The following is a 24,551-nucleotide window of genomic DNA, read 5'->3' on the forward strand; positions in this document are numbered from 1 at the left end:
TTAAAGGGCATTAAGCCAAGTCTCCCCCCTGCTGGGACCTGCTCAAGCCAAAGCTTGTTTGCTGGGAGCTGTTCAGTTTGCAGATCAGCCACCCTAGGCTGTCAGCCCACTCCCATCTAGCCCAGGAATGGAGGGTTCAGACCCCTGACAGAACTGAGACCTGTCACCTCGACCTCCAGCCATGGAGCTGCCAAGGAAACAGACATGTTTTGAGTCATCTCACTTGGTTTCCAGGGGTCTGCATCCTTCACCCCCACTCTCACCAGCAGAGCATGTCTGAAGGAGCCCCGGCAGGCAATACCTATCTGCACAACGTGCCCACACACGAGCCTCCAGCGTACCATCTGCCCCAGCACACAGCTCCGGGGTAGTCAAACTGCTACCAGCTGCAGAGCCCACGGGACCAGAGGGAGCCATGAGCTCTGCAGAAAGCACAGCGAGCTCCACCTGCCCTCAGCACTACCCCACACACGCCATCCGGAGAGGCATCCACAACACCCTCCTAACAGCCACGACCGGCTCTGCGGTGCGGTCTCCAGTCTCCCGCGCTGCACTAAGATAAGTGGTGCCAATGCCCGCACCGAGAGAGACCTCACAGACCCCAAAACCTTGGCCTCGCACAGACTCCCCCTGTTTGCAGCACTAAGACACCTTCAATCCAGCACGTCTAAGTGCTGTTGCAGGGGAGAGTCCAGCCCGCTGGGTGCAGAGGCAGGATGTCCGCATGTCCCTTAGCTGCGGTTAGAGCAAAGGGCCCTCAGCCAGACACGCCGCATCAAAAAAAAAAAAGCCCTGAACAGAAAACACAGCAATTAGAAAACTGCAGAGAGAGGCAGGCACAGCGAGAGCGTGAGTGCCGAGCACAAGTCACTACACGCACGGACGGCAGGCGAGGACAGGAGACACGCGTGGAGGAGAGCTCTCCCCAGCCCATCAACCGCCTGTGCTCCACGTACAGCCCTGCCCTGCGACGCCAGCCGAAGGGGGGCTTTGAAGTGGGGGGAAGGGGGAAAATAATACACTGCAAGTGTGAAGTGGGTGGAGGGAACAGGGCAGCAGTGTCCTGTCCAGGGGCATAAAAGCGGGTTAAAAGACTTGACCAACGCTACAAGTCAGGACCTTTTCTGGCAGAGGTCAAGGCTGCCTCAACTGTCCACCTGCTAATGCCAACAAAGGACCTCCTTCAATGCCTTTTCTTCTAGGAGAATTACAGTCCGCAGCAGGCTGAAAGGACACGCAGCTAAATGCATTTCAGAGCAAAATGTTTCCCCAGCCAGTTAATTTATTTAAGATGGGGGAAGTAATTAAAATCTAAATACATGTGTAGGGGGTGGGGGTCTGCCCCTCCTCCCACAAGGAGGGCACTCTCGAGCCTGTCCCTAGGAAGCCGGCTCGGAGAACGACTCAGCCGGCTCTTTGACAGGGCTAGCAGAGCTGCGAACAAACGGGCTGCAGCACTCGGGGAAGGGACCCTTTGCAAGACTGTTTTCAAATTAAAACTTAAAGTGCAAAAGCAGGTATTTACCTAGTTTCTTATAATAATCCTCCCACGCCTTGGTGAACTCCACCTGGCCTGACTGGGTACCATTGTGATCTGCAGCAGAAGAAAGCGGTGAAGTCTGCTTAAAGCACAGCATTATCTTGTCTGTCCTCTCTCCTTACCAAGACTGCCTTCAGTATGCCTGGCTACAAACGGGAACATGGAGGATCCTACGTAGACATGGAACTAGAGAGCCAGCATTTTCCATCAGGTTCAACAGCAGAAATAAAACATCTGCCCCCAAAACACAGCCTTGTGGTACTAAACCCATACAGGGGAAGGATAACGGCAAGGAAGGATGCTTCACCGGTCTTGGGAGCCACCAGAAACCTGACAAACTCATTGCAAAGCAGTCATCACTGGGATATAAGCTGTACTATCGGTAATCAGGGGATTCAAAGGGTCTGTGCTGCCTATACCAGGCTCCAAAGCCAGGAGGTGTGAGCTTGAGACACAACTATATGTTGCAGGAAGGGAGATTTTTTTTTTTATTCCAGTGGCTGGTGGGCAGGATAAGAGGATGTTTCAGGGAGGTGAGAAAGAAGGTAAGTTTCTAAAGGCATCTTGCAAGGCAAATAGCGATGCACATTTCATAAGCATTTATTCAAAGGCTTTATGGGAAGATAAAAATGACATTTTTTGTAGAGCTTTCCCTGCTGCACTGACTGCTCTGCTTCCCAAAGCTCAGGGAAGTCCAGTGCTCTTGGGGGTGCACAGCAAAGGATTGGAATAACAATTTTTCATGTAAAACAAGCTAATGGGAAAATAACTCTTCTTCAGTACCATACTATTCCACTCTTGTACACAAAAACCTAAGTCCTTTCAAGCCCACCATTGCATTTTGCTGTCCTGAAAACAGAACAACTATTGACCTTCTACAAGTCCTTAGAGCTCGAAGGAAAAGTCATGATTTTTAGACTGCAATCGTTAAGGAGCAGAGGCATTGTTTTGAGAGTTGAACGCACACTTCCCATGCAGGATTCCTATGTCCCACTGCAACACACATTTTAGAAAGTGCACTAAGTTAACAATGCAGCATTGAGGATTTCCAGATTTCATACATGCACAATTTCATAAACATTAAAATGTGATCAGTGTTACAGGGAATCACAAGTGCAATGGCAGGCATTGCTCCTCCAACATTTCCCCTACCTCAGGCACCTAAGAGTGGGCATTTATACTGAAGTTAATAATCTAATTCATTGCTAAATCAGCCTTAGCACTGAAAAGCACCTGTCATTAAACCCCTTTAAAATTACCCCTAACACACACACTTTTTGGTGCTTAGCTTTAGTCACAAGACCAGGCCATTAAAAAACTCCTATTTCCTCGAAAATTGTGATTGAAAAGTGTCTGTTGGACATTACTGCCCATCACATGAGCTTTGAGATTACCAAGCAGACTATGAATCTGCTTTGTTTAGGGCAAACCATTACTCTGGCTGTTGAAGACACAGAATGATGCAGTTACCAACATCACCACTAGCATTTACTACCTCAATTATTTTGAAAAGGGGGACTCCCCATTCCAACCTGCTGAATTTTGACTAAACAGGGTTTTAGGAAAAAATGCCACATCAAACCTTGAAGAATAACAGCCAGCCTGACTCAGTGTTGGTGGCTTAAAGTAGAAAGCCCAGCAGCAGGGGTGATCTGGGTTCAGTTTTTGAACTCATGACTAAGGACATGTGTGCACTGTTTTTTTTAATTTATTTATTTATTTGAAAGCTGGTTATCCTCCTGACCTCATTCTGAGCATTTAGCACTGTGGAGGCTGAGCAGTTCTCATCAACTTCCAAAAGGAGACAAGGGGACACTACTACAGACAGTGTGGATGAACCAGGATAGAAGCCCTGCCTATCCTGTCTTCTATTTTCTGCATCTCCTTTCCCAGTCTTTCCATCAGACTGGCAGTTGAACAGTGAGAAGAGCTCATAAGGAACATTTAAAAAAGAAAATAAGCAAGAACTGATAAGGTCAAGAACAAAGAGATGGGAAGGCTCACCACCAGTCACGGTGTGCCTCTTAGGGGGAAGTGGGGTTGGCAAGTACTTGCCTGGAGAATCCTGGCAGAAGAGAGCCTAAGGCAGAAATGTTTTTGTTAGGAAGAGGCAGCAAGGACTGAGTTTCCACACAAAGAGAGCAGAAACAAGCAGTAAGCAGTTAAGTGCACAAAAAGCGTTACAGTTTTCGATGGACTTCAGCTTATTCTGAGCTCAAACACCACAGCATGCCTCCACACACCTCTGCTGCTCAGGAAATTATTTTGCTGTTTTCATACAAGTGGTCTCATGGGTGAACAACCTGCGTTTTGTAGGCACGGAGCAGCAATTGCAAAGGGAACACCAACCCTTCTCCAACCCAGGGCCTAGACACTCACTTGGGACTTGCTGTCCAGGCTGCTGCCATGTCTGGTAGGTACTGCCCCAACCCTGCGTCATGAACGCCTGAGGACCACTGCAGAGGACAAAAAGACACGCTGAAGTAGACAATAATAAAATACTTAACAGGTCGTATACATGAAGTTGCCCACAGAAGCAAAATTTTTATTTATGGTCACCAACTGCTGAGCAAACAAGTGAACATGGGAACAAAAAGAAACAGTGTGTAGGTTGACTGCTTGATATTGGTCTTGATATTGGTCTGTTTGTGAAGCCAAGCTGAAGACACATCATACTGAACAGCACTCCCTGTGCTGTATGCAGTTCAGGCTTCTTTCTATACTCTCAGTGCACTAGAGACAGGAATTTTGGAGATGCCACTACCTACCTTGTTTATAATTTAATAGCTAAAATCCTTCCTGTAGTCAAGCTTAAAGGTTTCCTCTCATTTGCTTCTTGCTTCTGAATGCTCACTCTTTAAAAGGCTCCACTTATACACCACCCCTGCAGGGCCCTCCACCCTTCTCCTGAAGCTTTTATAGCTCCCAGCCATTCCCCACAGCCCACCTGTGATGAGATGGAGAAACTTACTTTTGATGAGGTGTAGCGGGTGCTTGGCTGAACGGACTTTGACCAAATCCTCCAGGTCCACCCATGCTGGTACCCTGTCACAGAATCCACAAATATTTAATGCCAGCTTTAAGCACAGGGTAGAGGCAGCTAGTATGAGCAGTAAGAAAGAGGAGAAGACAGCCTGGGACACATTCCACTAAACCCCAGCACTGAAAGAAGTGACTGATTCTCCAAGGACGAAGTTCTCAGGACTGTCAGCACACTCCAGGAGCCCAGCTTCAAAAGCAACTCTGGCCAGCCCACAAAGGGGCTAACGGGACTACGGCACCGTTGAAGTTTTCCTTTGAATAGCTTGGATCCCGGGGTTGGTATCAAGCCTTCTCCTCTCAGGCAATTCAGCATAAAGGTTGCTTTTCAGCTTTACCATGCCCCAGTTCAGTATTCTCCATACTTTCTTTTACCCAAGTCTCCCCCTTCAGTAGCACTCCAGCCTGACATTATTAAGCTTCAATACCACAGCACTGCATTAAGCGGAAGATAAGTCATCCTGGATTTACTGGAGCAAGGAGTTGAGTGTTACTTTCAGGATGATGATGCCAGGATTGTGTCATTCTCAACACAGTGACACTATTGTCTTCCCTTCAAAAAATCTCCTTTGACAGCCTTCTCATACTTTATTATTGCTGTTCTTCCCTCTCATACAGCTGCACACTACCCTTGATTATGTCAGCAAACAGTCAGATCCTTCTGGGACCACAGCAAAAATTAGTCCAATGGATGCTGGAGAGCCAAAGTTCAAAGACAGCTGCTAACAGGCAAATGGTTTTGAAGCTGAATAATGTAAGCGTGTGTATTCTGTGCCATCCCGTAAGTCCAGGCCTACATGTACCTAAGAGTGAAAACACCACATCTGAAAGAGACAGACCAAGATCAACAGAGATGGAACTTACACCAACTTTCTCATCTATGAGATGCCTAGCGAGTTCAATTTGCTGGGGAACTCCTCTGATTGTGAATATTCGTACACCAGGGTCTGTGTTCGGAGGTGGGTTTCTCTGAAGCTCCACATGGGCTCCCGACTGCTGATTTATGCTCTTGATGTTCTCACCACCTGAAGAAAACCAAGGTGTAATAAGGAGGGATATTCAGCATCCCTTTCCAGAAAAGCATACCAAAGTCAGGTTCTGGTAATGGCATATAGTTTCAGTTACCTTCTGTGTGCCTCAAGGGAGGTGGGCTGAGGATGGCAACAGTGTAAGAAACCACAGTACCTGAGCTCATGTTGCTCCTTTAAACCGCCTCATAAGCATGACATGAAACTGTGAGCTACTGCAATGGTGTTTGGGGTCAGGGACAGTGTTGTTTTAAGAATACACACAGTCCCCCTTGTGTGCACATCGCTAAGCTCCCAAGAAAATACAGTATGGCTGAGAGACACTTTGACAAACCAGATGCAAAAACGGTACTGACTGAATTCTGGTGGTTTTGCACAGCTGTTCACAATCCTCAAGAAAAGAAAGTCACCTGTAACTGAAACATGCTTTTCCTTTCTTCCATGAGGCTTTTTTTCCACCGCTAGACATTTCATTCCACTGAGGCAAGAAGCCACCCACCACATACCTTACAGCTTAAAACCAAAACTTAAGCTTTCTCACCATCATGTGCTGTTCAATAGCTTATTCCCGTAAAGAAACCTCCGCTTACCGCGCTTACACACTGCAGTGTACACATCCCTCCACACAACCGCAGTAGTGCAGGGTTCCAGGCTGTCTTCCGCTATTTCAGAGTTAGTTGTGCATGCAGTGAACATATCTGGCTAGTTTGCCATCTGGATACACTAGAGCACAGCAGTGCTTTGAGCAGGATGCGGCAGGGCCAGCCAAAGTAGATCTGATTTCCTGAAGACCTGCTAGATACTGGTCTCTTAATGAAATTTGCTTAACAAAAGCCTCAGCCAATGTTACAATGGTTCAATTCTTCTTTTGGAAGCTCACACAACTTATAGACCAGCTCCACTCATCTGGAGAAATTAAAGGGTGTGGGGAATGAAGGGGTTTTACAACTTCTAAATCACAAACCAAAAATCACCAGTCAAAAGGGCATACAGCAAGCAGGAAAGAAAGCAAAGGAAACTAAGCAGAGATTTTTGTTTGGTTTTAATTACAAAGTCTCCAAAAATAATCTCCTCAATTTTGCTCACATTTCCATCTCTATAGATCCAGCACAACTTCAAAACAAACTGTGGATGTTGCAGACACTTGTTCATTTCATTGTAATGGACTCGTGACCTTTTTAACATTTTAAAGCCTTCTTGGGGAAGGGAGGAGGATAAGTTGCCAAAGGGCAATTAACTCTTTCTAAATGAATTTTTGAAGATGCATTTAACAAAAGATAATCGTGTCACATCCCTGGGCAGACAACAGGGATTGTACTGTGCAGCCAAAAGCCAACCCACTTATTTTCAGTCAAGCATGGGAAAGCGGTAAGATGAAGTTTCAAAACCAAGAAGTTGGTTTTGTTTTTTTTTTTTTTTTATGTAATGCTTTTGTCTGATGCAGACTTGTTTGAAGCCCTGGTTTTTACATATTGAGGTGAGATCTGAATCAACAGCCATTTCATCTGCTTAACAAAAATAGTTGTGTTGGCCCTTTCAGCCAACACAATTTGGATCATGAAGGAGTGGGAGAACTACTTTACTGGGCAACAGAGGCATAACCGTAGGTTGCTACTCACACAGCAGACTAGGTTTCTCCTTCCAAAAGGGGATTAAAAATTGAAGCATTCTCAAACTGAAAGCAAGGAGATTTCAAGTAATTTCCCCATTTAGCATTCAGCACCAAGTTTGTAGTTGTTGGGACTGTTTCCACATCAGGTTCCTCCTAGATCATAGTGCAGGATCAAGTTAGTTGGCTCTCCAGGTTCGGTCAGAGGCTGCAAGCTCCCACCCCCCCGTACCAGGACCTGGTGCCTTTCTCCTCCTTACCCTCCAGTATGGTATATGCCAAAGTGCTCCCTCCCATCCAAGCTATCCCAATTCAGCCTCCAGAGCATGCAAATGAAGTGACGCAGTCAACATGATGCTGCAGCACGGTGCCGGAAGGAGTTCATCTTCCCCCATAATGAGGTGACCCGCTCAGGCACATGGTGGCTGTCTATAGATGCATTCAGCAGCCCGCTCCATTCTTCTACCTGATGGGGGGCAGAAGTGATCCAAGAGTGGCCCCCCAGCTGGACGTGAAATCGTAAAGCAATTAATCAAACCTGCTAAAAGGCAGAGCTGACAAGAGCCAGGCCGGCCACGTTATCTGTCAATATTGCTGTATTTATCATGGAAATCCAGCGGGGGCCCAGAGAGGCTGCGGTTTGTTTCCAAGCACCACCAAACAGAGAAAGCGCTTGACATGTGTATGGCACTCGTCTCCACCCTTCCTCAAGTCTTTCAGAAAAGAAAAGCTGCACCTACCCACCCTCTAGAGGAAAAAGCTACGCACAGGATTTGCAGGGAGCCGAGTACTTCTTATCAGCTCACAAAGGCTCACGCTCCCAAGCTGCGAAGTCATGCCCACGAGAAAAGGGCCCTAGATCTTCTATCATATATGCTGCAGAAACTGAGCTGAGAAGCTTCCTCATCTTCCTCTTTTTCCCCCCTTCTCGAGTGGTGACATGGAGCTGGAAGCACAGCAGCAGTTACCTGGCCACATCACATACACTACACCCAGGGGCCCAAGATACCCACTGCCTGGGTGCTAACCTCAGAGATCAAGCTACGTGTGCCCAGGACTCGGCCAGATTTTACAGGGAATGCTAACAGCCAAGTCCTATATCATGGGTGGGGGTGGGTGGGCAAGGCAAAAAAGAAAAAAAAAAAGCTGGAAACTGCTCAGAAACTAAAAGGGGGAGCAATTGGTCACTGTTAAAAACCCCCACTAACATCCCCTCTCCCCTACACTGCCCCACAGGCAGTGGGAGAGGAAATAAGAAGAATCAGGTGTCTTGCATCAACATATGGAGAGTGCAGTACATCTATCCTGGTCCAGGCCCCAAAAGGCAATGCTACAGCCATCACTCACTTGACAAAAATGAAGGCTGCGATAGACTAAGAGCACAGGCGCTGTAAGAACACCGATTACAAGGTGGTATTACAAAGCTACAAGCACTCAAATCACCATACAACTAGTAATTAGTCACTCCAGAAAGCTTCTGATCTGGCCCGTTAAGAATCCCTGTTTTGCTGTTGTGGAAACAAAGGTAAAAAGCTACCCTTCACCCCCACAGTGAGCCTGTGCCAGGCCTTGCACTTGAATGCTAGGACATCCAACTCCGCTACCTGCATTTATCTTTTCAGCACACAGGGCTCTCTGTAGTCACAAATGCTCCACTTCAGTGCGCCGCTGAACAACAAGTGACCTTTTCTGATCCTTTATTAAAGATGACTAATGGATACAGCAATACAGTTTCATTATAATTTGATTTTTCCATACATATAACTCTCACCTGTGGGCCTAAAATTTGTTTTGCTTGATCTTTTGCCCAACTGGACTGTTCAGTGAGATCAAGCACAATCACTGCAATTTCTGCATAATGGGGAAAGCAGGTGTTTTTTCATATTGAAAAAAGTTTTCAGGTTTGTGAACAGGTTTACAGCAAAGAACAACATGTGAAAATAATTGCAGATACACTGCTGACATGCCTGTGTCCCATATTTGTGTCCCTTGTCATCCAATAAGGCAGCAGTTCAGGGTGCCACAGGGGCCAGACACATGGAAGGGAACAAGTGAGATGCAGCAGGCTTGTGCAGCAGGGGCAAGGGGCCACAACACGTTTCACTGCAAGCTCACCCCTGCCCAACAGGATGGCAGGAAACTAAATGTCACTGAAACATGGCACAATGCCCTCAAGTCTCTGCCTCCTTTACCACTGTAGCTAATCTGTTCCTATTCTATTCACCTCACCTCTGCTGAGGGTAAAAGCCAACTGTGATTACTTAAATGTCATTCTTTCTGAAATAAGCAGATAGAAAAATTACATACAACTCCTTTGATACGTCAGTGTTAACTCAGAAGCATCGCAACAATTCAGAGCGATAGAGCTCTTCCGTTCCTGGCTCTAATCCAAGTACTGCCATTACCCGATGTGTAGCTCATGCTCTATGACTAATTGCGACTGCTGCTGATGCTCTGGTTTCATAACTGTCTTGGGGTTGTACTGGTTCTTGTGAGGAAGGCCAGATGACTCAGTGTCCATCTCCTTAGCATGGAGAGATTCAATGGCTAAGACAGCCAAGGGGCCTCCACGGCAGTGAACATGTTCGTCCGAGTGAGACGAGGTACACCAGCCTCCTCTGTGACAGGCTCAGATGCAAGCTCAGATACAAACAAATCCTACTGCTTCACTTTATTAATCAGACACTTCAGGTACGTGCCTGGAAGCAGCTACTCTTATTACCACATTCGGAGACCTTCCATTTTATCACATGGCACTCACAGAAATCCAGCATGATGAAATGACTGTTCTGCTTGTCCCTGATAAACTGTCCTTTAAACTAATTCTCTATAAAAAGAATCCACAAATGAACCTGCCTTTTCTCAGCCAGCTGCTTGTTATAACAAGCTTACTTGACAGCTCTGCATGAAGAGCCTCTCTTACATATTGTGAACAAGGGCCTGGAGAGTACAATTATGAGTGAGAGCACCACAAAGAAAACAACCACAAGCGCTTATAGCTTATTCGTATGCTGCATTCACCAGCCACTAAATACCTGCAATTACAGAAAACTCCAAAGCCTCACTGTCAGGCAGCAAGAATGCCACCATCCCGAGAGAGAAAGATTGTAAGCTCTAGTATTTAGTGTCACCAGACTCACCTTTGCCTATAACGAGGCCACACTTATCGGCTGGCACAGTGTAGGTTATTTCCTGCATGCCCCCAGGTGTTCCAACGCTCCAGTCCCCACGGCCACGACCTCTTCCTCGGGCTACAGCCAAACTTCCAAAGCCATCTCGTTCCTTGGAAGGCAAAAAATTTGTATCAGTGGTTTTTTGTTGGCCCCAATGCACATTAAAAGCGAAATAAAGCAAGGTAAGTTAAATTGCATTATAATCAATGGCACTGAATTAAGACATTCTTGGACTTCAGTTTCACATTCAAGATTTTGAAGCACTTTAAAGAAATGCCAAGTAACATAGGTTACAGCTGCCTTCCTGACTCAGGAAGATATTTATATTTTTTAAATGCATGCCTTTATATCCACTGAAATAAACCTATAAACAAGCATCAACTACTAAAGGACTTTTAGTTTGTGATGGGGGCTTTCCTTAGAGCAACCAATAGTTCTTGGCACTGACACATACAGAAGTTGCTTCCAAACCCTTTCAAGTGTCATTCTTTAAAGAACTGCTGGACTTACTCAGCTGAAATGCACATTTTACAAATCTTCCAAAGGAAGCTTTTAAGTTCAAAGACACTTAAAGGACATACCTATTTTGGGTAACTGATTTCTCCAAAAGCAAAAGGCAATGGGCAGTCAGAGGCTATCATGACAGACCTCAAAATTTAAGTGGATGATTTAAAAAATTATGTAATTGAGTATTCAAACCAGATCTCAGGGCAAGAAGAGATATCAAGACCTACCCCTGATGGAGAAATTATGCTCAGGTATCTGGTCTGGAATGGTCTAATATCTTTACTTCTCATAATACAAATGGAATATACAACCTCCTTCATGAGTCTGCCCTACTACTTCATCCATCTTTGTACTTTTTGCTCTTGGGCAATGCAATACGTTGGTGTCTTTCCCAGAGCACAGTGACCGTTCATTGCCTTCCCCTGCCTCCCACAGCCACTAGACCAGAGGACTGGAGTCTGGAGAAGAGGCATCGCTGAGCACTGTTAATGCTCTGCTGCCTGAGCGTTACTCAGCCCCACTGGGCAGGGCCTCCAGTCACTGTCTCATGCTACTGCTGGACTCCATTCCACCGGATCACCATTTCCAAATAACTTAAGAACAACTAAACACGTGGGGTAAATGTGAAGCTACAACGAGGTCTCATAATACTGCCTGAGAATAGGAGACCTTCCCATAGCTCAGTCAGCCCATATCACATTTAAAAAAAACCCAAACAACAAACAAACAAAAAACCAAACTTAGCAGCTCTGTCCTGGGCAGCAGCATATGTGGCCTACCAGAGGGAAAATTTAACACTGCTGTTCTTCAGATGGTGGCATCTATCCACACAGCTGCATGCAGGCAGACTACATTCCCATATAAGCACTTTCCTCCCAAGAACCTCCAGAACCCACCTGTGCTGTGAGAATGAGGTCGCTGATTATGTGTGCTGCGTGTTGACACCTATCGGGAAGCCCCATGACCTGTGCGACTCTTTCAGAACTAATCCCATCATCTGTGAAGAGAGGTGGCAAAGACTAAATTAAAAGGAGAAAACATCCACCCGCCAACAAAAGCTTCCTTCTAGCACCACCATTGCTAGCAGCATTTTCACATAACATAACTACCCCAAGAGCTACCTCTTCCCTCCACCTTCAGCCCCTCTCCATGGACTGAAAGACAAAACCCAACCCACATTGCAGAGCGAACAACATTCAAAAGGCAACACTTTCAAATGTCAAAAAGCCATGAAAGAGACTGATATAATTTTAAGAGGACAAAGGCAGCTTTGATAGGTGATCAGACAGCCAAGGACCCAGAGAAAGTTACTTAGAATTAATCAACTCCTGATCCCCAAAGGCTTTAATGTCCTGAAGGAGAATTATTTAACAGAAAATAAAAGGTTTTTTGTTATTGTTATTCTGTTTATCCATATAATTACCACTCAAGACATGACTGTTGTGACATCTAATGTTGGCAAACAAGCTGTATATAATCTTACTCTCTGAAAACCAGAAAGCGCATGAGGAAGCAGCACATCATATTTAAATGGGTTTCAGAAAGAGACACAGTGCACCTTTAAATTAGGAAAGCCTAGCTGCTGTAACCTCAGATCAGATTCACTTTAGCAATCCCAAACTGGAACACTGATCAGAAAGTAACGGCTCTCCATCCTCACACAAACCTGGTTTAAATTGAATCCTAACTCCAGCATCATTCTGAATCTTTTTGATCATTTCTCCATTTCTTCCTATCACAATTCCAACAGCAAACCTGGGCACAGAGACCTGATGGGAAAGGCAAAGCAGTATAAAAGCTCAGAGAACTAGACTGAATTACTCTGATTTTACAAGGAGATGCTCTTAACTATGAGGACGGGTCATGTTAGGCAGCTCCAGGCTACAGAACCATATCGCTTAAGAAAAACAAACATGTGGCCACAAATTCCTTCCCCGCTAAATGAACTCTGCACTACAAGAATGCAGCTTAAAAAGACAATTAGAAAAGTGCCATCTGGGAGTCCATGAGAACTCCTCTTCTTTGCAGCCAGACTCGCTCTTCTGGCAACAGAACACAATGCATTTAAAAATAAGCTTACAGGTTACATGTGCAATTTGATGACTTCCACCCACTACCCATCCCACAGGGAGGTTAGCAGAGTACTCGTGAAGAAAACATACCTCTATGCTGCCTCCTCCCATTCTAGAACTGAAATCATTGCGTACGCCTCGGAAGTCTGCCTGATCTTTCTCTCGGATGATCTCCAGTACCATTTCCCTCGCTTGCTACATGGGGAAAGAAGTTACAGTTAGCTTAAAATTATTCTGCTTGCCATCTTGGTGTTAGGGCCTCAATGGTGGCTAATGGTCAGGCTTCAGGCAAAGCGATCTCCATCTGCCTAACGGAAACAGCATTCGGATTTAGAATTTCTTTTACCACAGTCAATGGAGATCTGTTCTTGATGGCATCCTCCACGTCTGACAAAACCTGCCAAGTGGGCAAGGTGGCAGTTTCTTGTGTGCAATTGCTTCCTTCAGTCTTTCCAAAAGGCCCTTTAGCTTTTAAAATATCTTTGATTTTTTTTGTTTTGTTTTTAAATTAAAGGAAGGGAAGGCCCTTTCCTACTGGATAGAACTGAAATGAATATAGTAAGGTAGAAGCTGTGGTAGCATAGCAAGAGAGCACGTCCACTAAGAGCTAGAGAGCACGTACCAAGGAGGCAGGTGGGCAGTAGCGAGCTTACTGACACTCAAAAGTTAAGCCCAAGTCTGAAGCAATCCAGCAAGACATTTTCTGAGACAAAACAATATTCTTCCTACCTACTTGCAGGCCTCAAGGCCATTCACAAGCTTGCATGTAGCCCAGCTAGTAAAAGTATACCTTGGAAATAAGACAACAGTAGCCACCATTAAAAAAAAAGCCTACATGTCAAAACCAAAGCCTTTGCTTCTACATATTACCAGTCAAGCTTTTGACATTTTGGTTCTATTTCCAAGTTTGAGGGACACTGGTGAATCTGACTCCTTTCACAGTTTTACATATTTTCCATGCCCCCATGGTATTTTTTAGAGAAGGAAACAACTCAAGACATTTCAGAGATGTCAAGACAGAAATAAGGGCAATGGAGAGATTTCACAGGGATTTGAGAGAGTTAAACACTGTTGCAGCATTCAGAGAATCCCACCAAACCCAAGGATTCATCAAGCTTCTTAAGTGCTTTCTAAGCGTGCTCAACTTTTCTAAGTGCCTCAAAGTTATCTTCCAGCCTATGCAGTCTCCATGATTGTTTGGCATGATTTATGGCACGGAAGATGTGACAACAGCAAATCTTGCAAAAGGCAGAAGAAACCACCTGGGAAGTAGCAGCACTTGAAGTAGGATTTGGTTAAAAGTAGCAAGACTGCCATTAAACTCCTTTTTGCATATCTGTACCTCCACAATAAGTATAAGAATTTTGGAAAAAAAACCCCAAAAAACACAAACAACCAAAACCAAACCAACAAAACAAACCAAACCCCCCCCACATTTAAATCTAAAAGCCCACTTGCAATAAGAGGTTTGAAAAATACAACCCAAACATACTATCCCTGAGCAACCTCAACCGTTGCAGCAATTAATGATTAGGGAGATCCTATGAAACAGAACTATTTTTATTAGAGCCAGGAATGCTAAGCTAGATTTAAGTACTTAGCAAGGTATGAAAAGCACTTGCTGAGAAGTGGAACATGCCACAGCTAAACTTTAATTCTTTAATTCAAGCATTCCCATCATGCTGCAATCTTCCAGTCTCTGGCTGATCATGGGTTTTTGCTTTGAATCGCAGGTATGAACATATCTGTAGAACCCTGACACATGGAGACTGAGGTACCAATATTAAAGCAAACCCCTTGGTTTCAGGAGTTGTCATGGTTTGGTTTTTGTTTTTTTTTTAATTACCTGCGTCAATTGGCTGTCTGAGATAATGAACCTTCCACAAAACTTTCTCAAATGTGTGGTTAAGTTAGCCACTAAGAACCCATTAGCTCAAGTAACATATAGCTATGATTTTTGCTTCACGGACTGGAAAGCGTTTCAAAGCTACTTTCTCCAAACCCTCCTCCTCAGCTCTTCTCCTACCCATGTCTAATATCTATGTGGAGTGAGATCTCCTAGGTTACACTGTAGACAAGCCAACACTTGCTAGTCTGGTGTTTTAACTTGCTCTACTCAAACTTCAACCTTACAGAACAAACAAAACCAGCACGGATCATCACATTTACAGTTGGATTCAACTCCATTAGATGCTCACAAATATGCTAAAGTTTAAATTTCTCCTCAGTTCTCTGGGGCAGCTGCTTACTTTTATTACATACCTGTACTTTAAATGCATCTCCAGTAATACGGAGAGGTTTATCTGCTCCAGTAGGCAACGGACCATCTTGGATCATAATCATTTTCACACCTGTTCGCTCCTGAAGAAAAAGCACAGAGCACTTCGCTAAGCAGAGTCCCTAAAACAAGGGACTATATTTTGGTTACTAAACATTACGTAGGTCAAATCAGCAGCTTTACAGAATGCTACTTTAGCTCTTCACGGGTACTTATAGCACAAATTCAGTAACAGTCCTAGAGTGTAAAGGACTGCCAGAAAGTGTGCCACTCCTGAAGTTCTCAAACAGCTGAATCCCTTGCAAAAAGAGAACCCCTCTACCTCAACAACTGATTATTCAGTCCTTTCCAAAATCTGTAGCTGTCTACATAAAATAGTTAAGTGACGAGCCTTAAAACTATTAGATGACAGAGGCCTAATCAGGGCACTCAAAAAACTACATTTTTGACCTAGGTGCTTTTCTGAAACCCTCTATTCTTTAAAAAACTTGTACCAGATGGAGGAATAAAGAATGTCTAGGAACACAGATTTATACATAACACAACACTTTTAATTAGAAAGGGGTGGGATGAGAAAAAAAAAAGAAGACACACGCCAGCTTTATCACAGATCAGCAACAAAAGAGAAGCACAGCACTCTACAACAGCATGGCTGGCATTAAAAACTATTGCAGCAGCAGACTAGACATAGCCTTTTCTTGGCTACAAGGATCCCCTCCTAAACAGCACGCACCACATGTTATCTAAAGCACACTAGTTTCTTTCACAGTTCTGGCAAAACTCCACTACATGCGTAGCTGGGGCCAAACCGATTTTGTTTGTAACACAAGATTGGATTTGAGTCCAGCTCTCCGAAGGCAGAAGAGTAGTCCCTGCTGTAGAAGGTTAGAGCATTTAAGGCTCTCCATTTCAGCACGCTCTTGTTGATCTAGAGAAGCTGCAGTAGGGAAGAGAGCCCTAAAGTAAATGCATCTTGCGCACCTGCAACTGTTTTATTGTTTCACCTCCTTTGCCGATGACTAGACCCACTTTGGATGCCGGGATCAAAATCTCCTGAATCGTACTGTTGCCATCAACATCGTTGTGAAAACCAGGTCCGTTCCGACAGCGATCTACAATCTGCCCCAGTAGCCGTTTTGCTTGTCTTTGGAAAAGAATCGAGGGAAACAACCATTAGACAACATTGTTCTACGTGACCAAGAGACCAGGAACCATCGGAATGGGAAGCGATCGGGGAGAGGAGAAGAAGTGAAAAGATGGAGGAAACCATAGTTAGCACAATGTTTGCTTTTTTTTTTTTTAAACTCTGATGTATAGTCTCCCCTATCATGATTACTTATAAGCAGCTTGATTTTTGAAAGGGGAAGAGAGAAGGAAGAGCAGCAGCATGCTCTGACCTCTTTGGAAGTTAAGGATAATAGTTGAGCTATAGCATTTGGGGTGCTTAGTTTGAATGAAGATGCTCTAGGTTCTAAACTTTAACATATATACAATATTTGGTAAAACTCAAGCTCTGTTCTCCTTCTTGGTCAAGACAAAAAACACACACTGCTCTGATAGTAACACAGCACATTGGTTAACCACTCTCCGATCAGTCATAGGGAACCGCCTTGCTCTTCTCTGCCTGCTCTTACCAGCAGCACCAGAACACTGTTCTAACACAGCCTCTGCCCCAAGCAGTAGGTGCTGAAGCTACACCGCAAAGCATGGCAAGGATACTGCAGCAGCAACCAGTGAAAGACTGGGTTCTTCTTCTCCTGGTGAGAAGAGACACACAAAGAAGCATTTGGGAGATTAAAGATCCTTTCTCTAAAATCTTTAGCATGTCAGGGATAACTGACAGGGTTTCCCTTCATCTTGAAGACTCCTAGTACCAACACATGCCTTTCCTGCCCTTCTCCCACAGCCCTTCTCAAAGTAGGTAGAAGAAAGTCACCGGTTCCCTTTTCAGCCTAAAGCAGCATCTTCCCCTCTCTCCACTTCATATCAAGCCATATCAGGTACCCTAGGAGGACTGTCTTCTCTCTGGCGATTTGAAGAAACTGTACAAAGCCATCCCTCACAAGCAGACGTTCACCCAAGACAGCTCAGAGGGTGGTGATCTGAGGCTGCACACAGATCAGAGCACTGCTTTCTCTTGACTTTCTCACAAAACAAGGCAAAAGGTGGAATTTCTGGAAGCTCACTTCAAATATTCTGGAAGAGTCTTAAGAGGTTTTATTCATCTACCTTCATGTTTTGCATAAAGTTCTTTTAGTGACAATATAGAGACTACAACAGTTAAAACACAATGTATTTCAGATGAGAAGGGGTCATTTGGAAGTTAACCCTATTAGTTTGCCACTGGATATAGCTAATGGAAACACTCCTCACAAAACCCTTCACAAAGAAATCTGACATCTAGATTGGTGTCCTTACTTAATTTTCTTTTTCTACAAGTAGCCTGAAAAAATAGTTCAACCAACTTAACAAGAATTTTAATTCAAAAGTAAATTAAATTTCACCGAATTCCATGTCCTCAACACCTTGTTCTGCTTCACAGATTGAGTATTCTCATTTTTCTTTTTTTAAATTTATTTGTATTTTATTTAAAGACAGCCTAGGACATGACTACATTTAACTGCTTATTTCAGAACCATGAAGTCTTAACTACACCTCTCCCCCATTTTCCCCCAACTGCATCTTATCAGGCATCCCAGCTTTTTGATATTTTGCTCTTGTTCTGAAATATCCTTTGCTAAAGGGGGAAAAGCACTTCAATATCAGCCTGCCCCAATCAACATTGCCTGCCCTATAACGTGAGCTTGCCAATTATATTTATTCTGGCTCACTGCTTGCAGTATTATGGCAGAATAAGGAGATTTAAGTACCCTTAGATCTCTTAGGAATGGAAGAATGATGAGTGTCTTCTCCTTAGAGAGACAGTCTTTGCGCCCATGTATTTTCACTATCAAATGCAACTCAAAGATTTCCAGATGGATTTTAAAAAACCCACCTACCCAAAGGCTGGGGAGAGAAAGAGCAGCTCCATATGTTAAGTGTGTTCCTGTAAGCCTGAGGATCCTGGATCCAGTTCCAGCAGGAGGTCCTCAACTGGTTTGTGAGAGTCTCAAACTCAGCTCCTGGGAAGGGGGAGGGAGGAAACACTGTCCCTAAAGTTTCTATAGGTCTAAAGAGTAGAAACCCCTGCTGGCTGGCCACGTGTCTCTACCATGCACGGATCAGAATTCAAGACTTTGGTTCAGTCCTTTGCTTCTTGTTGGCAGCGATGCAGAGGCAAGCACACCCATGGGCCTCATGCTGCTCTGCAACAACACCAACACCTCCAGATTATTCTGGAGTGGCACCGACAGGCTTTGGAGGCCTCATGCAGCCCTTCTTCAGCTGGAAGGATGGTCACCTCAATAGGAGTAGGGAAGCAAAGGGGAGAAGAGAAGTGCCCTTCAACAGCTTAGCTCAGTATCCTGGAAAGCTGCAGTTAGAAAACTGCATCCTAGGTGCCCTAAGAGCAACCTTGCCCTGCGGAGGGGAATTCCACGGAAATTTCTGCAGAGGGTTCAAACTGCAACTGGAAAAAGCCTTTGAGGTGCACAGTTTAAAGCATCAGACCAAGAGGTTCTATGCTCCAGAGACCCTCAAGTTTCTCTAGGCCAACATTTGCTGGTGTGGCTAACCAAGTAGCACCACTGACAGAGCACAGCATTAGGGAGAAGAGAGAGAAGGAGAAAGGAGAGAAATGAAATCAGAACTCACTCAATGCTCTCTGGCGTCCCGGTGAGTACACAGGGCCTCTCGGGCATCCCACCACTGTCTACAAAGGAAACAAGGAGGAAACTTTTAATACATGGAATTAAAAAAAAAAAAAAAGGCAGCTGCTTCAGTAACTATCAAGCACTAATGGCAGCACCACCCCCCCCACACACAGAGCACGTTAATGAATTCAAAGACATCCAGGGTCAACATATTTTAAATGATTTGCTGGATGTCTGCATTCTTTTAAAGCCTTCCCCACTAATTAAAGAGAGGGGTAAGAACTTAGACTACATTCATCAACAGTTGCCTGTACAGCACTGTAGTACAGTCTTCCCCAAAGCAAATAGGCACTAACACAGAACAAACGGATGGTCCCATTTTTTCGATGCAAGGCAAGTTGTACAAAGAGCTGCTGCCACCCTCCCGAAATGTCTTCTGCCAGGAGTTGGAGCTGACCAGACTAATCAGAGACAAACCACAGAGCTGAGCAAAGTGGTACCACCAGGAGAAAACTCAATAGGTACAATTTCAGGTCTAAGTACAACATGGATTGTCCATTTGCACTGTACCCATCTGTTGGTTAAAGACAGTTTCTTAATTGTTTCATTCCCCAAACCACCTGACAAACCTGTTTTCTATGGTAGTCAGGAGGTCAGTCCCAACAACAGCTCCCCCATGCACATTAGCCTAGTATATCTCAGTTGTTAACAGTGATAACACACCATGAGCATGGCAAGGTGCCTGATCAAATGGACACAACATTCTTCAACATTAAAACCTGTTCACCCGCCATACAAAGAGGCTCTTACCTGGAGCAATTTGAATTTTGCAGCCAGACTCTGCCTGAATCCGTGAGATCTGTTCTCCTCCCCTGCCGATTACTGAAAGGAGTTCAACAAGCATCAGAACATACCATTTTTCTAAGTAACTGCAGAGCACCTTCCCCCTTTTACTCCACTGCAGCTATCTATAAAGGAATGGTTTGACTCCAGGATTGCAGAAGAGGCATCCACAGCATGACCAAATTTATCACAGCAGAAAAACATTACAATACTGCTAAAAGTTATTCTATTTGCTTGGAAAAACAAAACAGAAAAGCCTGTCTTGCACTGCAATGGAAATACATAGTATGCAAGAAATAAGGCACTAGTTTGAGTGCTGCTAGAAGAGTCATTTAAGTATACCTTGTTCAGCCCGAACCAATAAACCAGTTATTTGGGGTACAAAAAAAGGCAAAGACTTTTGCTTTTATTTCTTTAAAATTCATATTTTACTGCCTCTTTTCAATGGACATGCTATTTGGCTGGTCTGCACTCAGATAGAACTGCTATATCAGATGAAATGCTCTATCATCCTTAAGTGAAAACAAATACCCATTTTCCTTAACTCTTAGAGTTGGCACATCGTTGTTTCACAACGAGACATACCGAGGAGAGACTATGTGCCAATCATCATTCATATCCTTCCCAGACTGCAAAAAGAGCAAAACTGTCAAGTCAAACAGGTATGCCTGGCTCAAGATGCTCCCACAGAAGCATCTCTCAGCTGTGGGTTTGCCACCCCCCTGCATCTGTCTGCCCCTGAACCAGGATTAGATTTAACACAGAGATGATGCACCAACAGAGCATGCAAGCTCCCCTTTTGCAGAGCTACAGCATCCCTCCAACATTCCCCCACATGTGGTACCAGGACCAATAAATGAAGAGGTCTGGCAGAAGAGGGAGCGTTTCCTTTGCAGGAATTTGAGTAACAGTTTTATGGTGTCTTTAGAGTCGGGACAAAACTTCACGCACTAAGGGGTAATTATCATGGCCTGTTATTTTCCTTTTTATTCTCCATATATCAAATTGGAAGACATACACAGAGATCTAGCAGCGGAAGAGTCTATGCAATCACTGTAGTAACACATCAGCAGGAGGTGCCATTGAAAGGAAGAGTAACGATCATCAAGAGGAAGAGAGAAATTAGGATCAAGCTTGAAAGAGAACAGTATCAGGCATGCAAACCTAGGAAAAATTCTCATCTGAGCAATGCATGCTGGTTGTGCTTCCCTGCAGCAAATGTATGAGAGATTTAAAATTCTGTTTAACTTGCCTTGAGTCAACTCTTATTTTAACATTTAAATGTTGTTTTCCTCCCTCAACTGTCAGTTTTGCATATTCAAAGGAAGTAAAATGTTTCAGTGAGGGGAAATAAACTCACTTTTAACTTCTTTATGTACTATGCTACTGGGAATTTAAAGGAGAGAATCACTAAAACTCTCAGTAACCTGTACCACACAGTCTTGTTCTTATTACTGGAACACCAAGCTTTTCCATGCAGTTTGCACCTGGATTTTAAACATAAATAATCTGGTCCCCATGAAGACAGCATTAAACAAGGCTTATCCAAGGCTAGTAAGCATAAAAACTTGTGAGCATGTCAGAATAAACAGCATTCCTGCACAGAAAACACATCAAGAAACATCAAAAGCATCCAAGGTACTTACTAAATCCAACCATTTTATCAGGCACTTTGAACTCTTCTGTTATTACAGCCCTAAAAAAAAAAAAAAAGAAAAAATCAAATAGTCATTACAAAGAACAATTTGGAAGACAACTACATCCCTGCCATGGAAACCAGGCACAGCATAAGGCTTTTGCACACACAAGTAAACACCACATCACAGTCAAACCCATTTGTTTTGGAAGAGACCTCTCGTGGTCACCTAATTTCTCCTATGCTGGATACATTTCCAGTCTACTCTCTGCTATCTTCAATGGAGCTGATTTAAGAACCTCTTTTTGTAATTCTTGCTCCAGACAGATTTAACAGAATAATGGCAAAGTTTTTTTTAATATTTAGCTTAGACCTTCCAAGCCACAGTCTCTGCCTACTACTTTTGGATATGCTCCTGCCAAGAGGCACTAACCAAAGCCAATCCTGATATGAATGCCCCCTCTGATATTTGCAGATTTTTTTTTTTTTATTGCCTGCTCGTCCTTATCATTCATTTCCTTGGAATTTATAAAAGCTGTCTTTAATTATCCTTTGAAGTCTTATTATCTCGAAACTTCCATATCTATTGCTCTTTGGACTTTTTCAATATGTCTCTGCCTCAAAACAAAGCACCCAAAGCAACTTTCTAAGACCTGACCATAGTCAAGTAGAAAGGAATTACCTTGGATGGTTTTTTGCTTAGCCATTTCTATCTCATAGAAAATACAACACAATGAATATGGAATTTGCAAACTCCATATATTTAGATATGCATTATATACAATTTGTTCAGCAATCTCAAAAGCAATGAAACACCTGCATAATAAGTTCAAGGCAGGTTTTGTGCTGAGGTATATTAAAATCTTCCAATTTTTTGCTTTAGATCAGTTAGGGAAGGTATAAAATACACAGTAGACTTCACCAGATAATGTGCAGATAAAGTACTCTCCACTGTCCTGAGGCTCACCACCAGAGACGCAAAATGAAACAGTGGCATCCATACCCGCAACAGAACAGAGAGGTTCAGAATTACCATTGTTTTAACCTGGAATAAACCCAGCCTGTTGCAAAAACATTCTATCCTGCATAATTTGTTAAGCGCCCTGTGTTGGAGGAATGGTTGCAGCTTGACAAAGAAGCTAACCTAGCAGAAAGCCAACCACCGAAACCAGAAAGAAACCATTTCAGGCTTTTCAGCCTATTCAATTCCCTGCATGAACATGACTCCTGGCAGAAGAGGTGGCAGGTAGCAGCAGAGCAGACAACGCTGCCCACCCTTCTCTGTGCTGCCCTAGCTGGACATTAGCTTTAACCTAACTATTAAAAATTGAAGGTCTTTATGCATATTGCTTGTCCTTTCTGCTGAGGCCCTCAACAAACAGCTGGTTATGATGGAAATGCACTACTATTAGCTCGAAGGTGAATCCAGCTTTAGAAATGCTCTCCCCCTCCTACTCAAAACAAGATAGTCAACTCCTTAAGAGCGGGATTCGAGAAAAACTGAGAATTTTACTTTTGTACTAGATGCTAAGACATGCTGCACAACGACTCATACTTGCTTCAGTCTCCCAAAACCATCTTTGACAAAGGAGTCATCCCAGGTCATATTACACCCATAGAACTAAAATAAAAATAAAATTTTAAAAAATAATAATAATAATAAAAAAAAAAATCTACCTGCCAGTTTAATACTTCCAGCTTCTGTCAAAATGCCAGGGCTTTTTTTACTTTTTCTTTCTTCCCCCCACCTCTGCCCAGGGCAGGGGAAGGGAGAGGAGAGAGAATTTATTCTGCTCGGTCCTGCAGATTTTCAGGAACCAAATCCAAGTTTTCACATCAACTCTTCTTTCTTCATCACAACAAACAGCCTTAAAGGGTTAGCAGAAACCCCAGTCTGGAGAAAACCTAAGCTGACAGTTTCTCCACATTCTCAACCTCTGACTTCCTAACACTACTACAGATGGTGGATCAATAAACAATTAGAATTGATCAATAAATAATAAAACATAACCCACTGCTTACCTTTGATGTACCAGGGCCCCTAACTGGTTACCTACTGTGGCAAAGAGAGAAAAAAGGAAAAAAAATCAAAGCATTAGCACGGATAAACTAACTTCATCCCTATAGAAAAAGAGTTCTTACCATTTCATCAAAAAAGAAAGAAAAGCAAAACAGTAATTTAGGTTCAGTGGCTGAAATGAATGCGTTATGTGGTACAAAACAGGAGGGGATTTCTTGATCAACACACACCATAACCCAGTGTCCAGCTGAACACAGGATAGGGAATTGATCTGCGTCTCCCCATGCTGAGAGTCATGGGAGAAAATCCTGCCTGCCCAAATCCAAATCCCTGCAACTAACCTCCCCCCTTCCCAAATTAAGCCCAAAGTAGTAAAAAAAAGGAAAAAAGGGGGGGAGGGAGGGGGGAGAAGAGAAATTTGAAGCAGACTGGTATGTATTAAAAAACAAAAATAAAAGCTGAGCAGACTCAGATTTAGTCTAGGCAAAAAGCATTAAAGACCACTTGCACATACTTCTCTCTGTCTCTCTTATCTGTGCTCCATGGAGCCCACCTACACGGAGACCTGTTAAAGGAATAGGTCTGTTAAGTAACCTTGTGGCACCCAAACAGTATTTAAAAAAAAAGAACCAAACAAAAAAAAACCCACCACAACACATTTTACTGAATACACACATTCCAGGCATATCTGCGATGTTAGCTGGTGGTCCATTTATGATTAGCAGTTATGTCCCCAGCTGACAACCCTCAAACAGATTTCTCTCCCCTCAACCCCCCTAGATTAGCTCTTTCTTCCAAATGTTAATGGGGAAAATATCATTAGACCAACTCATGCAAAGTGGGAACACATGCCCCGCTGGGCTTCCTACTGGACTTTGCCTGCAGCAAACCAGCTAAAAACCAGACCATTTGGTCCTAACAACCAGTTGAAAGATTATATTGCATGCCTGGAGGGCACAAGTAGCAAAACAAATGAAACCGGCCAACATGTGAGCCGTGATAATAAAGATGCTGTTTCAAGCTACCTTGCAGCAACCTGCACATTCTCTGACCT

General features: G+C 43.8%; 1 protein-coding gene across 5 annotated transcripts in view; it reads right to left on the reverse strand.

Annotated features, from left to right (window-relative positions):
• The window catches only part of FUBP3 (far upstream element binding protein 3), a 41,290-nt gene that overhangs the window by 3,656 nt on the left and 13,083 nt on the right, over positions 1-24,551 (reverse strand). For 2 of the 5 annotated variants that reach the window (XM_072883035.1, XM_072883040.1), the window contains exons 3-16: positions 24,012-24,062; positions 23,500-23,533; positions 21,488-21,537; positions 19,809-19,880; positions 19,000-19,057; positions 16,228-16,390; positions 15,231-15,329; positions 13,059-13,163; positions 12,563-12,665; positions 11,793-11,893; positions 10,357-10,498; positions 5,444-5,604; positions 4,512-4,585; positions 3,920-3,996 (exon numbers count right to left, since the gene is read on the reverse strand). In XM_072883035.1, coding sequence (XP_072739136.1) covers positions 3,920-3,996; positions 4,512-4,585; positions 5,444-5,604; positions 10,357-10,498; positions 11,793-11,893; positions 12,563-12,665; positions 13,059-13,163; positions 15,231-15,329; positions 16,228-16,390; positions 19,000-19,057; positions 19,809-19,880; positions 21,488-21,537; positions 23,500-23,533; positions 24,012-24,062 — 1,290 coding nt within the window. The remainder of the gene's footprint in view (positions 1-3,919; positions 3,997-4,511; positions 4,586-5,443; positions 5,605-10,356; positions 10,499-11,792; positions 11,894-12,562; positions 12,666-13,058; positions 13,164-15,230; positions 15,330-16,227; positions 16,391-18,999; positions 19,058-19,808; positions 19,881-21,487; positions 21,538-23,499; positions 23,534-24,011; positions 24,063-24,551) is intronic. The other 3 variants (XM_072883036.1, XM_072883038.1, XM_072883037.1) reach the window with 3 other exon arrangements.

This window comes from Ciconia boyciana, chromosome 18, assembly GCF_034638445.1.
Source record: "Ciconia boyciana chromosome 18, ASM3463844v1, whole genome shotgun sequence".
NCBI classification, from domain to species: Eukaryota; Metazoa; Chordata; class Aves; order Ciconiiformes; family Ciconiidae; genus Ciconia; species Ciconia boyciana.